Genomic DNA, 12,999 nt, shown 5'->3' with positions numbered 1-12,999 from the left:
CTCTCATGTCAGATTTCCCAGCTGTCGACCTGCTCGGCGCTCTTCAGATTTAAAGGCCTGGTGACTCTCATGTGCTCGCTATGACGGCGTCAGGCTCCGTCTCGCACTGGCTTGCCTCTTGCAGAAATGTCACAGTTCAAGTCGTCATCTAAATGGCCTCAACAGTTCACGGAAGAACCTGAGACCGCCTCATGTCATGTCCCAGAGCCTAAAACGATCTCAGCCTGTCAGTCTCATTCTCATTTTGTTATTTCTCGTTTGTCGGCCTCTGAAGTGGGAACAGTAGACTTTTTCCCCCAGTAGCTTCTTCACTCATAAACACTTTCTGGTCAAATTGAATACTCTAGTTGTAACTACAAGGGTTGGAAAAGTCACACGCTAGTATGCGCATGTAGGCATAATATCCCCACTGATGGGCTTTGTGAAGCAGAGTGTTTCAAATGGATGAGGAGCTGCAATATTTTTTCATGCGTAATGTCTTCTGGTATCGCCTCCTCAGAGGCTGAATATTCCTGAAAGTGCTCTCCCTCCCTCAGGTTTATAATGGATGAGGGGGCACTATATGGCTATCAGAACGCTGTTTTATCTACAACCCACAGTCCGGCGGGCCCACAGAGGGGGGGCTCACAGTCCATAATTGATCATCTTTTCTTCTGCATCTGCTTCAATCTGCTAAAGATCAGAGAACAAAGAGAAGAGCTCACAAGAGTATCATTGGCCATTGGAATGCCAAACTTTACGATCCCTCCTCGGTCTTTTATCTTTCTCCGTTGCTCTTCTCTCTATTTTTCATCATCTTTTCTCAAATGAAGAGAGGGATTGTTTGGTTCTTGGAGAAGAGGATTCGGATATTTTGGCCCTCAGCACGTCCCCAAGATTCGGTGTATATGGTAGACCACCAAGGTACCGGTAGTATGCTAGCACCAAGGATTCAATAAACAGGTCAAACATATAAAATTATTGACCAATCTCACTCTTTTGGTCTGCGGATGAATTAATGTAGTTAAATTTCCAAAGAGTTGGACAGCTCCAAGCTAGGAGATAGGGGCCTGTGTTTAAGCCCACAGCCACCTAGGACGGTAAGTCAATGTGATGCAATTGTGTTAGTGTGTGTGTGCTTACAAAGGGTGTAAATGATCACTGAAATGATCAGTGAATTGGGAATTTTGTAGCTTGTAATTGCTGTACATATGTAATGTATTCCCTAATGTATGGTAGCAGAGTGGTGGCAGAGGGTTTCTTCAACAATGCAGTCAGATACAGAAGATAAAATAAAAAGCATTAGAAATAACTTGCTCCAGTTGTTCATAAACAATTACGCTGCTGTGTTTGGAGACGTGACCTTTCCAGATTTTCTTTGTTTTGACAAGTTTGAACCTTAAAAAGGGATTTGCTGCCTGAATCAAACGGGAGAGAAAGTGGAGGACAGAGTAGAGGAATAAATAACAGCTTCCCAACCTCATCTGCAGATAAATAGAGAATGACAGGATTTGGGGTCCCTGAGGAAGATGTCGAGGACAGATGGGCAGAAAGATGTGTTGAGGACAAAATAGAAGACGAGTGCTAAAAAGGCTGAAGACTGAAATCCTGTCTTCAAAGGCAGCACGAGAGATGAGAGCTGATTAGTTGGAGGGAATGGAGGAGGATAGAGCGGTGAAAGGTCAAGGTGGGTGGGAGTGTCTGCAGGCCAGAACCTGGAGTTCATGGGGTAAACATGAAGATACGGGCTTTTCCTCCTCATCTGTTTTGGACTCGTGCATCTACATACCGTCTATTAAATGGGTCCTTTCATCGGGGACAATTCCTGCATGCTGATGTTTGCATTTCTGTCCTTGACTGCTGCTTTGGAATCCTAATTCTATTTTCTGTTTTGTGAATCATCAGCCTTGAGTAGTTTAATTTTTCCATCTTTTCCTTGCTTCAATAAAATGCCAACAAAAAAGTCTCTTCGGAAACCTAACATGGGCCTACAGTGACTTCATCACCTTTGTCTTGGTGGGCTGTTTTTGGGTCTTCCAACATGCGAACGAATCCACTGTAGCCTAACAAAGTCACAGCCCTTCTGTAGAGGTGATTGGCAGGCAGATCAAAGGCTGAGAGAACATATTCGCCTGTTCACATTAGTCAGCAAGGGAAGAGAATCCACAGGGGGGTGACAGGGAACAGCTCCAGGAGAGGAGATGGACCGCAAATCAGGACAAGATGAACATATGAAGACAGTGACTTAACAGATACGAAAACAGGAGCCAAACTAGAAGTGAAGCTTGCCAGTCTGCACTGTTGCCTTTCAGACCTTCAGCTTATTCAAGGGTTCATCCCAGCATCAGTGAAATCCAGAAATACATGCGCATGTTTGTGCATGTAGCTGGAAGGTAATGTGTCACTGGTTCAGCCAATAGCTGAGGCCTGCACTGGTATACTGGATGATCATATCACAGGAAGAGGAGGCCTTTGATTAGATTAATTACAGCCAAATATCATCAGCTAGGATCATTCCATGTTGTGTTTATGGATGCTCGTCATCCATCTCCGCTTTCAATCCTCCTGCAGGTGAGACTAAAGGCTGAAGGAGGAGACTTTATAAAAGTACCGCCACAGCTAAACACACCAAAACACGTACAAATAAACCAGCGTGGGGGGGCGGAAGGGATGCACTCACACTCGTGAGCGCTGCACGCTCATCATTAAAAGAAGGCGAGGGAGGTCTCGGTTGGTGGCGGTGTTGCCTCCACCGGGGATGATAAACGTCAGTTCTCATCTCATCACCACATGACCTGCTGCACTTGCGAGGGATGGATGGAGATCCGTGAATGGGGGGGAGGGAGGGATTGTGTCCTCGGGCTAAAATTAGCAATGATTCCTCCCCAAGGTTTTGCAAGGACATGCAGAGACTGTGCAAACACACATGTACACACAGAGCATGTGCACGCGTGCGCGCCCATGGTGCACTTTTGGCTCTGAACTCTTCATATTTTATTCTTGTTTTTAATGGCGACTTTTTTTTACTTATATGCATGCTTTTTTTCCAAATTTCTGCTTGTGAAACTGGATTGTTTGAGGATGATGGCTTCTGCACCGGCTCACGCCACCTTCTCTTTTTTCGCCTTCGCAGGAGATCTCCGACTACGACCTACAGGAGCTGGTGATGAAGTCGATCGGCCGGTTGACGGTGGTGCGTCAGACGTTCCCCATGCCTCAGAACACAACACAGCGCTGTGTCAAACACAATCACAGGATTAACACCTCCCTCTGCGATCCGAAGAACGCCAAAGCTCAGCAGCTGGAGGTGAGCGTTCCCTCAAGGTCAATGGCTTTCAGAGAGGCCCACAACCCAGGTGTCAGTCAGGACCACACTGGCCACAGGCCGTGTCTAAATTGTGCATTCATCAGTTGATAAAATAAACTTGTCAGGGATCTTTTATTAAAAAAGCCCCTGGAAGGCTTGTTATCTGAAATGATGGTGTTTAAGAACACAAGCAGAAAGATGCTGATGGCCGTCTTTACACCTAATAATGATGACGTGTCCTCACAACGTGAGTACCTTAACAAAGAGAACACTGTGGGAGCATTGCTCATTTGGTGGTACAGTTTCTAGCTGTGAGAACAGTTTGCAGGAACTCAGCCCTCCTCCTTTTTAAGAATGTCAGAGTTTTTTCTGTGACTGCAGTCATGCATATTTCATTTGCAGTGGAGTTTGAAATTTGTTGTGCGTACTGCACAATTGATCAAAACTGACAAGAACTGTTATCAGATATAAAGCTCGTATTTAAATCTCTTTGTGAGTTCTGGGCGTGCGCAGAATATTGGCAGAGCAGCATTTTTCACCCGTGTGTGTGTGTGTTGGTGGGGGGGTGGGGGTGGGGGGGTTCATAATTTCATTAGCATCGCGGGTAAAGAAGAACTGATGTTATTGTCCATTATTAAGCGCTGCTGTAAACATTGCATCGGATATGTGTGTATAATACACACTGGACCTCTAGCTAGAGAGGGTCTCTCAGTGGGAATTCAAAGAAATTTTGTTTTATTGAGTATGTGGCAGCTGTAAAATGAGCTCAGTAATCAGCAAAAGCTGCAGTATGCGAGCGCACAAAGGTTAAAAAATAATGAACAGAGAGATTTTATTATGTTTGGGATTATTGTGAAGCAAACCTGCAGCTGTGAGCTAGCACTCAGTGTTTTCCCTTTTTTTTCTACTCTTTTTCAATGCATTGCTTAAAAAAGGAGAATAAAACCCCTGAAAGGATCTTTTAAGCGTACATGCCTTCACCCTTACTACATTGTTTTCTGTGTTAAACACATTCCCAGGGGCAGTTTGCACATAATTCTGAGGACTTTTGTGTGTGAGTCACATCACCAAGCCTAACAGGGGAGGCAGAAAAGAACGGCGACACTGTGCATGTGTCAGGGACGAAAATATGAAATTGAATTATTGTGCATTTGATTTATGTGGGTGTGTGCGTTGGAGCCCGGAGGAACACGTTTGATGGAGGGTGGAAGTACACAAGGACAGAAATGTAGCTTTAATGTTCTTTTGGATATTTCCCTTTCAGGGCAGTCCTCCAGGCTTTCACTCACTTCAATCATGGAATGGAACATTACTTGTTTATGACTTATAAATGAGATGTTCCATATTATCACACTGAGAAATGTCTGCAATTAAAAACACATCTACATACTTTTAATTCATTTGTGCGATATACAAAAGGTTAATAGAAACCAACGGGCCTCGCCATGCATTTCTTAAAAATACAGAGTCCCTGAGTGAAAGAGATTAATTCCAGAAGGCCCCGTAGCATTATAGAAGCTACGTACGGTAAATAAACTGTGTCCTCCGTGTCCTAATATGAATTGTTTCTAAAGTGTAAAAGGCTTTTATCAAAAATCGACCCTTTCCCGCTCAGCCGCTGCATGTGGATAGAATCTGACAGGGAGAGCCTGTGACCATCTGCATGCCCAGTGTGTGTGTGTGTGTGTGTGTGTGCGTGTGTGTGTGTGTGTGTGTGTGTGTGTGTGGAGTTTAGGCTGTGTGAATGAGGTGATGAGGGATGAAAAAGGAGCAGGCAGAGGAGGAAGATCAGCACGCTGGTCAAAGTGGACCAGAAGCCTAATTTCACACTGCACTGAAGCATATCGGCTCAGTCTGACCACGCACACACACACACACACACACACGCACACACACACACACACACACACACACTCACACACACTGAGCGAGTCCGTAAGGAAGTAGATTCGGCTTAGTTCTTCTTCATCCTGGCTGCTGTCATTTAAAACCGACGGTGCTGGGCTGCCCTGCTTTTTATTCTGTGTTCAGAAAGGTTTAATAAATCAAGAGGGAAAACAAAAGACTCAGTGGAGCAATAAGAAATTCAATATTAGAGAGAACAACAGCCAGGCCACTTAATAAACATGTTATGGCTGGTGTCGGGACAGCTGTTTACGGTGTAGTTTATATTCTACGGGAGGGGGGTGGTTAGGGTTTCCCCCTGAAAGCAGACAGATTGACTTGTGAACCATGAACCATCGTTTGCTTCAAGAGAGATTTGGAGGCTCCTGAGTGAAGCGGCAGATAGTCTGATTATGAGTGTATTGCTGGAGCTGCGTGGCCTTCGCCCCCTCCTTCACCCCCTCCTTCACCCCCTCCTTCACCCCCTCCTGCTGGCTGGAGCAGATTTTAAGGTGGTGTTGCTCCTGCAATATTAAGTGGCTTCGTATCATGTGCCTAAACACACCTGTATGCGTGTGTGTGTGTGCGTGCGTGTGTGTGTGCCTGTTGAATCATTATGTAGTCAATCTATTTTTTTTTTATTTTCTCATTAACATGGAGACAAAAGGCTCAGTAAATCACACAGTGGTCGATCACGGACTGAATTAACTCTTCCCCTTACCCCCCCCCCCCCCTTCTTCCATCAATACGTTTTAATTATTGTCACCTATAAAGATGCACGTGTTCAGGCGCAAATGTCCAAACGACCATACTGCAAGCACAGTGACCTCCCCATCCTAGGAAAAGCAACAGCATTGTGGTGATTCTCATTTCTGGTTGAGTTTGCTTGCTGAAATGCTTTATTATTCTAAGACCTTCCTCGATACATCAACGCGCCGGGCGGCCTCGGCAACGATTTTAGTCTGTCGCCGCCTCATGTTTTATTTCTATATGATTTCTTCTTTCTCTTCCATAGATCACCAACCGTTATATTTACGACACCGTGCTGCTGCTGGCCAACACCTTCCACAGAAAGTTGGAAGACAGGAAGTGGCACAGCATGGCCAGCCTCAACTGCATCAGGAAGAACTCCAAACCCTGGCAGGGGGGGAAAAGCATGCTGGATACTGTGAAAAAGGTACAGTGGGAAAATGCACAAGTAAACAAGACTATTACCAACACACTAGCGGCTCCTATTCCTATTAATAAGCATTGCTTTTCCTCATCTTAATTGATTTTTGGCAAATGAACCTCGTGCGTGGCTCCATATCTGATATATATTAGATCTAAGACCACACTAAAGTGATGTGATTCCAGAACTGACAATCGGACCAAAGTTTCCAAAGTTTTTTGGAAAAACTTTTGATTGATTGCTCACGTAGGTTATAAGGAAATGAAATGTGTAAAAAAATAAATGAGAAACGTTGAATTCTAACAACTAATTGGGTAGATGAACCAAAACTTGCCCCCCTGCTCTGTGGTATCAGCAGCAGGACAAAGCAGCCGCTCCAGCCGTGACACCAGCTCGTACCGTGTCGGATTTTGGCATTTTCTTTGGCATTGTTTGCAAAAAGGGCAGCTCTGCGAGTCCTGCTGCGGACGACCTCTGCAAACAGAGGTATCAGATGCAGTCAGAGAGCGATAGCTAGGACATTAGTCTCTTTTCATCACTCCGTTTCTCTACATCTACCAGCGTTGTTGCTAACAAAGGTTCATCACAATTCTGTGATGTGCCGGCGTCTGGTTTAACCTTTGATCGCCAACCAGGAGACTTAGAAATGACTAAACTTTGTTCTTTGTCCAACCACCAGACTTTTAGAACTTTATTGAACTTTATGCTGCCGTGTTCTTTAGTGCAACAGATGGCGAAGCCTCTGATATATCTGAAAAGAAAAAATCACCCCTGTGTCTCACTTGGCAGCGTCATGTGAATGTTTTGGGGTTAAGGAAGTTTTTCAACAGAGGATTGAAACGCTTCTGTGTGTATTTACATCTCTAGACGTTGCGCTCATTACCTGAACTTTGGGAGATAAGGCACGTTGGCGCTCCGTTGCTGACGAACTCTAGTTAAAAGACAAAGGCGGCATCACTGTTTAAATTCATTTTTACAGTGGCATCGGATGCTATAACTAACATCCCCGCCGGGGATGAAGAATGACACGGAGGAGGCTTTAAATAAGCCTGTCGTTTTTAAGTTTTTCTTATCATATGCAAATCCATTTTTTTGTTCACAAGTTCAAGTGGAAAGTTTCCAGCTTGTCTGAGCTCAGTCGACGTCAAGACCCGAGAGTTGATCAATTCAAAGGCGTACTTTAATAAACACGCCGACACGTACGAGCTGCTTCTGAATACCTGACTGCCTGAGACGGGAAGGTTCATCCTGAAGCTGTTTTATAAATCTCTACACTTCAGCTTGCGATGGGGTAAAAAAAAAAAAAAAAACAGGCGTTGGAATGATGCCCTCTGGTTTGATGTCGGTAAAAGTTTAACTTGAGGAATCGAGCTTTGACTAAATGATGGAGTTGAATGAAATGCTAATTTAGGATTAGTGCCTGACAATAACAAATGTGGCGCAAAGGCTTATATATCTATCTCTGAATTTCACCTTGAGAGTTTGGCAACTTCTATCAGACAGATCCGGCAGTTGATGTCTGTCTCAACACAACTGTGTTAAATTGCCCAAAGCACTGATGGAGTTCAACAGCCTGGCATCGCTTCCATTTTCCTACGTGTGAGTGCCGTGTTTTACCGGCTGTACGTGCCTGTGCTATTAATCAGATTTTTGGAATGTGGCGCCATTGTGATTATAATAAACACTCATTTGCAGCCGCAGGATCGCAGGAACTTTACTGATCGGTGTTCGGAGCTCATACGCTTGTGTAACAATTCTGCATGTCATAAGGCGCACCGTATTAAAAGGCGCAGTCTCAGTTACGGATGCTATTTCTGTATTTAACACATACATGAGGCGCACCGGATTATAGGGCATGGTAGAACATACCGGTACGCTGGCTTAAAACATGCATGCTAGCGTGTATTTAGCAATGTACTCGAATACATCATCTTCTGTTTCCGAAATGAACGAAATGAATCCGAAATGGCGTTTACAAAAGCTGAAAAGCATTTACAGATTTTGGAACTCGGTGCACACATAAGGTGCACTGTATTATAAGGTGCCCCATTCATTTGGGAGAAAATTTAAGACTTTTAAGTGTGTCTTATGGTCGCGAAAATACGGTATCTCAGTGTTTGATTCATCCAACACTGACAGCTTAGATATGACAGCTTAGATATGACAGCTTAGATATCACCGTAGCAACAACTTTTCACATCCATTGGTTTCTAAAATTGTGACGTGCATTATATGTGGACACTGAAACCTAAATAATTGCTGTATACTGTATGTATCCATCTTTATTATAATATATGTCCGTGTATCCGAAATGTCAGTGATTTCAACACATGCGTCCCGTGGCCCGTAATGGGGGCCGCCATATGACTCCGTCGTTTTCTTAGTTAAATTAGGCCAATACAAGTGAGGTAAGCGCACAAAAATGAGTACAAAGCTGATGTACTTTAAGGCAAAGATACGTTTTGGTGTGTGAAAATAGTGCAAACGGTTCTGAACTGTAAAAGATGAATATCCGTCCTTTCACTTGCAGTTTGGTGTGAGCGGTCTCACCAGCTTCCTGGAGTTCACTGACAATGGCACCAACCCCAACATCTTCTTTGAAATCTTGGGAACAAACTATGGAGAAGACAGGGGACGAGGAGTCAATCGGGTAAGTGGTTAAAGAGAACTCCCTCTGGGTCAGCACAAAGAGCATATTTACATTATTACTGGATTTGCCGGCATTTCACTGCAGCCACGCTCAATATTATTTTCACCTTATATTTATTCAGGTATTTCTTTCCTGTCGGCCCGCTGTAGCGGAGTAAAATCCTGTTTTTCATTCTGTATTTACCTTTTGATTCCTCCCCCAAAGCCTCCTTTTATGAAAACCAGGAAATGCAGCGTTGCAATTAAAGCGCTACTTTGTGCCACCGCTCTTGGTTGATACCTTGCTCCCTGGCGGTGAGACGCAGGACAAACGGACAAATGTTGTTAACCAAAGGAAATGTGGTGTCGAGGCTAGTTCACCGTTTAATTGCATTTGTGCTGCTGTCACGAAACCCGAGACTATGGCTGCGATATTTCCTCCCTTCAATCAGAGAGAAATGGCTCACACATTTAAATACAAAGAGTGTTTGTTAAGTGTTTGTCCTCCATTCCAGGGGGATCCTTTCACGAATACATTTGAGATTGCGAAGTGTGATTGTGGATAATGCGCTGCGGCACCAACATAACGCAACGTGCTATCACAGACAAAATTAATCTTTAAAGCGCAGCATAATTACATGGAGACACAATTCCCTAATCAGAGAACATAATTACTTCTGGGGGAATTAAAGCACTTGTTATACAGTATTTCTGCCACACTAGCCCTTAATACTCCGGCCATTCCTTGGTCTGTCATCGGAATTTAATTAAATTCATACATACACTTTTCAAGAGAGCGTAATATGCTTCTCAAAGTGGATTTGTATTAGATTTCTTTCCGAGCTGGCTGGTTCCCTTACAAATGAAACATACTGAGAGTTGTTTTAGATCTTTAGCATCCAGCCTGCAGTAAAAACCCAGCAGAACTTTCCTGGATGAGGTGAGAAGTCGGTGGAAAATAAAACAAAAATAAAAACACCCTTTCAGAAGGAAGTCTTAAATAAGAGGAATATTCTAAATGGGGATACAAAGAAGCACAAGAAAAAAAAAATAATTCCATTTCAAGGAAAAGAAAATGTGATATTTTAACATCATTTTTTTCTTATCAACAAGGACACGAAATATGTCCAATTACTTCTCATCCTCGGTATTATGAAAAAAGGAAAGATGGGTCAAAGGTGAAGCAAGAGCTCAGTGTAAATTAATGATCATGAAAGGCGCCCCCGTCCCTCGCACCCAAGGTTAACTTCTTCACTTATGTAATGGCGGCATGAGTGACAACACTTAATTCTCGGGCTAACTATTCTGTTGGAAGCACTTTTCTGAATTGACGATGACTTTATGCTGCAAATTTCCTCTATATCGCAGTACGTCTGTGGCGGTCTCTACATGAGTGGGAGGTACCTGCACCTGTAAGCACATGTGCGAGTAGATCCACAGTAATAATGAACTATGGCAGAAGCAACCAGAGCTGCCCAGATCAGTAGCGATGTATTTAAAACCTGTTGGGTCTGTATTGTTCCCTCACACAAATCATGCTGCCAACTAGTGGCCTGGCATGGAACTGCTGTTTTGCATAGCTGAAGTAATGGCAACATTATTTGCACCACTGGAGCAACATCTATACGGTTTGATCAGCCCCAGCATCAAAATGTAAGCAGGGAAAACCTTCCCATGTTCTTTTTATTCCCCTTCTTACCCCGAGTCTCAGTACCGTGGCTGCCTTATTTTGTTTTCCTCGCTCCCATTAGTGGAATGATCCCCGTCTCTTTCCGCTGCACTCTCTTTTTTAATCTTTTCTTGCCTGCCATTTTATTACTCTGCCCTTTCTTGCCAATTTGCTTTCAGGTTTTAACAACACCTCAATCCCAGGTTATGATATTTTGCCAGATCATACTTCACACATATGCATACAATTTTCTGGTGATAATGATAATAGTCGGCACCTGAGATTGTCATAATTATTACTGCTGCACTGTGGTGGAATTAGTTTTCTGCTCCATTACCTCCAGTGGCAATACAAGGGAGCCTGTATCTCCTTCCCTACAGGCTCTGCTGCACTCTTATATAGAGAGGACAAGTCTGCCACGTGTAATTGCTTCATTAGCTATCTGTGGCATCTAAAATGACATTAGAAGAAAAAGAGGTTTGGATTTATACTTTTAAACCCGCAGAGTAAAAAATGGCTGCGGCAAAGCCAGAGGTGAGGGAGTCAGGAGGGGATAAGTGATTCATAGAAAGCTGATGTGTTTGTAGATTAGGGAGGGTGATTAGATGAAGTGAACAAGGTAAAATGAAAGAGGCAGAAGAGTCAGAAAGACAGATAGAAATGAGTTAGGTGACCTAATTCCACAATCCTGTGCAGGTCACGATAAAGTGTCTGTTGACTGGTCGTGTCTCGTGCGCTTGGGGTCGCCGTCCCCTCTCCCGTCTGAACACATTGTCCATCTTTTCAAAGCGAGACGGAAATGTTCTCCCCCTTTATGAGAATCAATGGCCTCGCAAACGGCGGTGTGCTTAAATTGAGGTCATCTTCAATTATCATCCGTAGTCTCTCGTCTGACATATGTGGTAAATTACGCTAAGTGACTTCAGAGGGTCAACACACACACACACACACACACACACACACACACACACACACACACACACACTGCCATTCCACCACCCGCAATCCCGTAAAGAAATGTTCTTTAAGTTCAATGTTAAAAAAGGGATTTAACTAAACAACAGCCAATACGCACACGCGTGTGTGCACCCACACTCACACACACAGGCATTAGCATATATCTTGTCAAATTTGCATAAATGTTTGGAACTCCTAAGCTAACCCCTTTGGCTCTACAAGACAATCACTGTCAGTGTGCATGAGGGTCAGTAAGAAACACTGAGATGCGTACACACCAAGTGTTTGCTGCCTTCAAACATTATCAACATCAAGTGAGTCTCCAACTGACAGAATTACCGTCGACAGTTTCTTTAAAAGAAGCTTTGCAGTGCCGACAAATAGCCTTTATATATAAAGGCTCTGGATTTTACCCACTAATTCCTTGTTTTTGAGTGCATATTTCCATCAGTGGAGGTGGGAAAAGAGCTTTATTATTATATATCCTGTATTTGTTCTGTTATTTAAATTTTAAATAATTTTAAATAATTTTATTTCACAGGTTTCCTTTATCCTGTAAAACCTACAGTAGCTGGATAGAAACTCTTCCTCATGCCTATCTGCTGTTGACTGGCAGATTAATATCCTGTGGCTGATCTCTGTTCAGATCTTCCTTTTATCTGCCAGTAGTGGACCAGGACACCAGGACTCCCCCCATTCATCAGTTGCTGAAATTTGCTGGATTCACTGCCCAAGTGTGTGTGGGGTTCGTCAAACATTAAGAAGATGGACAATAATTGGGCGTTTCCACATGCAGACTGAGCACTAACCACTCAGTTCAGCTTGCTGGCATCTTAACAATTAATGTTTCAAACTACACGGTAAAGGTTTAATCCTAATCTAGAATTTGAACTCATGACAGCAGCTGTTACTCTCTGAATTTACTTGATTTGACTCTTTGTGTGTCGGCCACCTGCATGCACATCTTTTTATAGCAATGCTTCCCTGGAAAACAGTTGTGTTGGCAACCGGCACCATAACCATCATCATGTGATGCCAAGTTACCCATGGTTACCATGTTGCTGTTGCCAGTGATTTTATTATTTTTTTAAATTCTCATTATTTCACCTGTTTCCTTGCTGAACATAGAGTTAATTTCAGAGGACTAAATGTATACAAGAGGGTTTGGATAACAGTTGCACTTTAAACATAAACTATGTAACTATGAAACCTCCTGGTATGATATGATAACCCCCTCAGAAAGTTACAGCAGTGCAGATGTGTGAGGGAGTTTGTGCTCAATAGTTTTAGAAAATCTATATAGAGGTTGCTATGAAATTACGTTTAAAGTTTGGCTGTCTACGCTAGAGGTACCAGTCACAACCATAACACAACACGCACGATAGCATTTAAAGACATGCATGA

At 43.3% G+C, this 12,999-nt stretch overlaps 1 protein-coding gene across 2 annotated transcripts in view; it reads left to right on the top strand.

Moving 5' to 3' along the window:
- grid2 (glutamate receptor, ionotropic, delta 2) overlaps positions 1-12,999 on the top strand; it is a 269,350-nt gene that overhangs the window by 169,464 nt on the left and 86,887 nt on the right. For both annotated transcript variants that reach the window (XM_029829851.1, XM_029829852.1), the window contains exons 6-8: positions 3,113-3,286; positions 6,186-6,347; positions 8,872-8,991. In XM_029829851.1, coding sequence (XP_029685711.1) covers positions 3,113-3,286; positions 6,186-6,347; positions 8,872-8,991 — 456 coding nt within the window. The remainder of the gene's footprint in view (positions 1-3,112; positions 3,287-6,185; positions 6,348-8,871; positions 8,992-12,999) is intronic.

The sequence above is a fragment of the Takifugu rubripes genome, chromosome 21, assembly GCF_901000725.2.
Source record: "Takifugu rubripes chromosome 21, fTakRub1.2, whole genome shotgun sequence".
Taxonomy (NCBI): Eukaryota; Metazoa; Chordata; class Actinopteri; order Tetraodontiformes; family Tetraodontidae; genus Takifugu; species Takifugu rubripes.
Note: the sequence above shows the minus strand (reverse complement) of the source record. Positions and strands in the feature narration are given on the sequence as shown.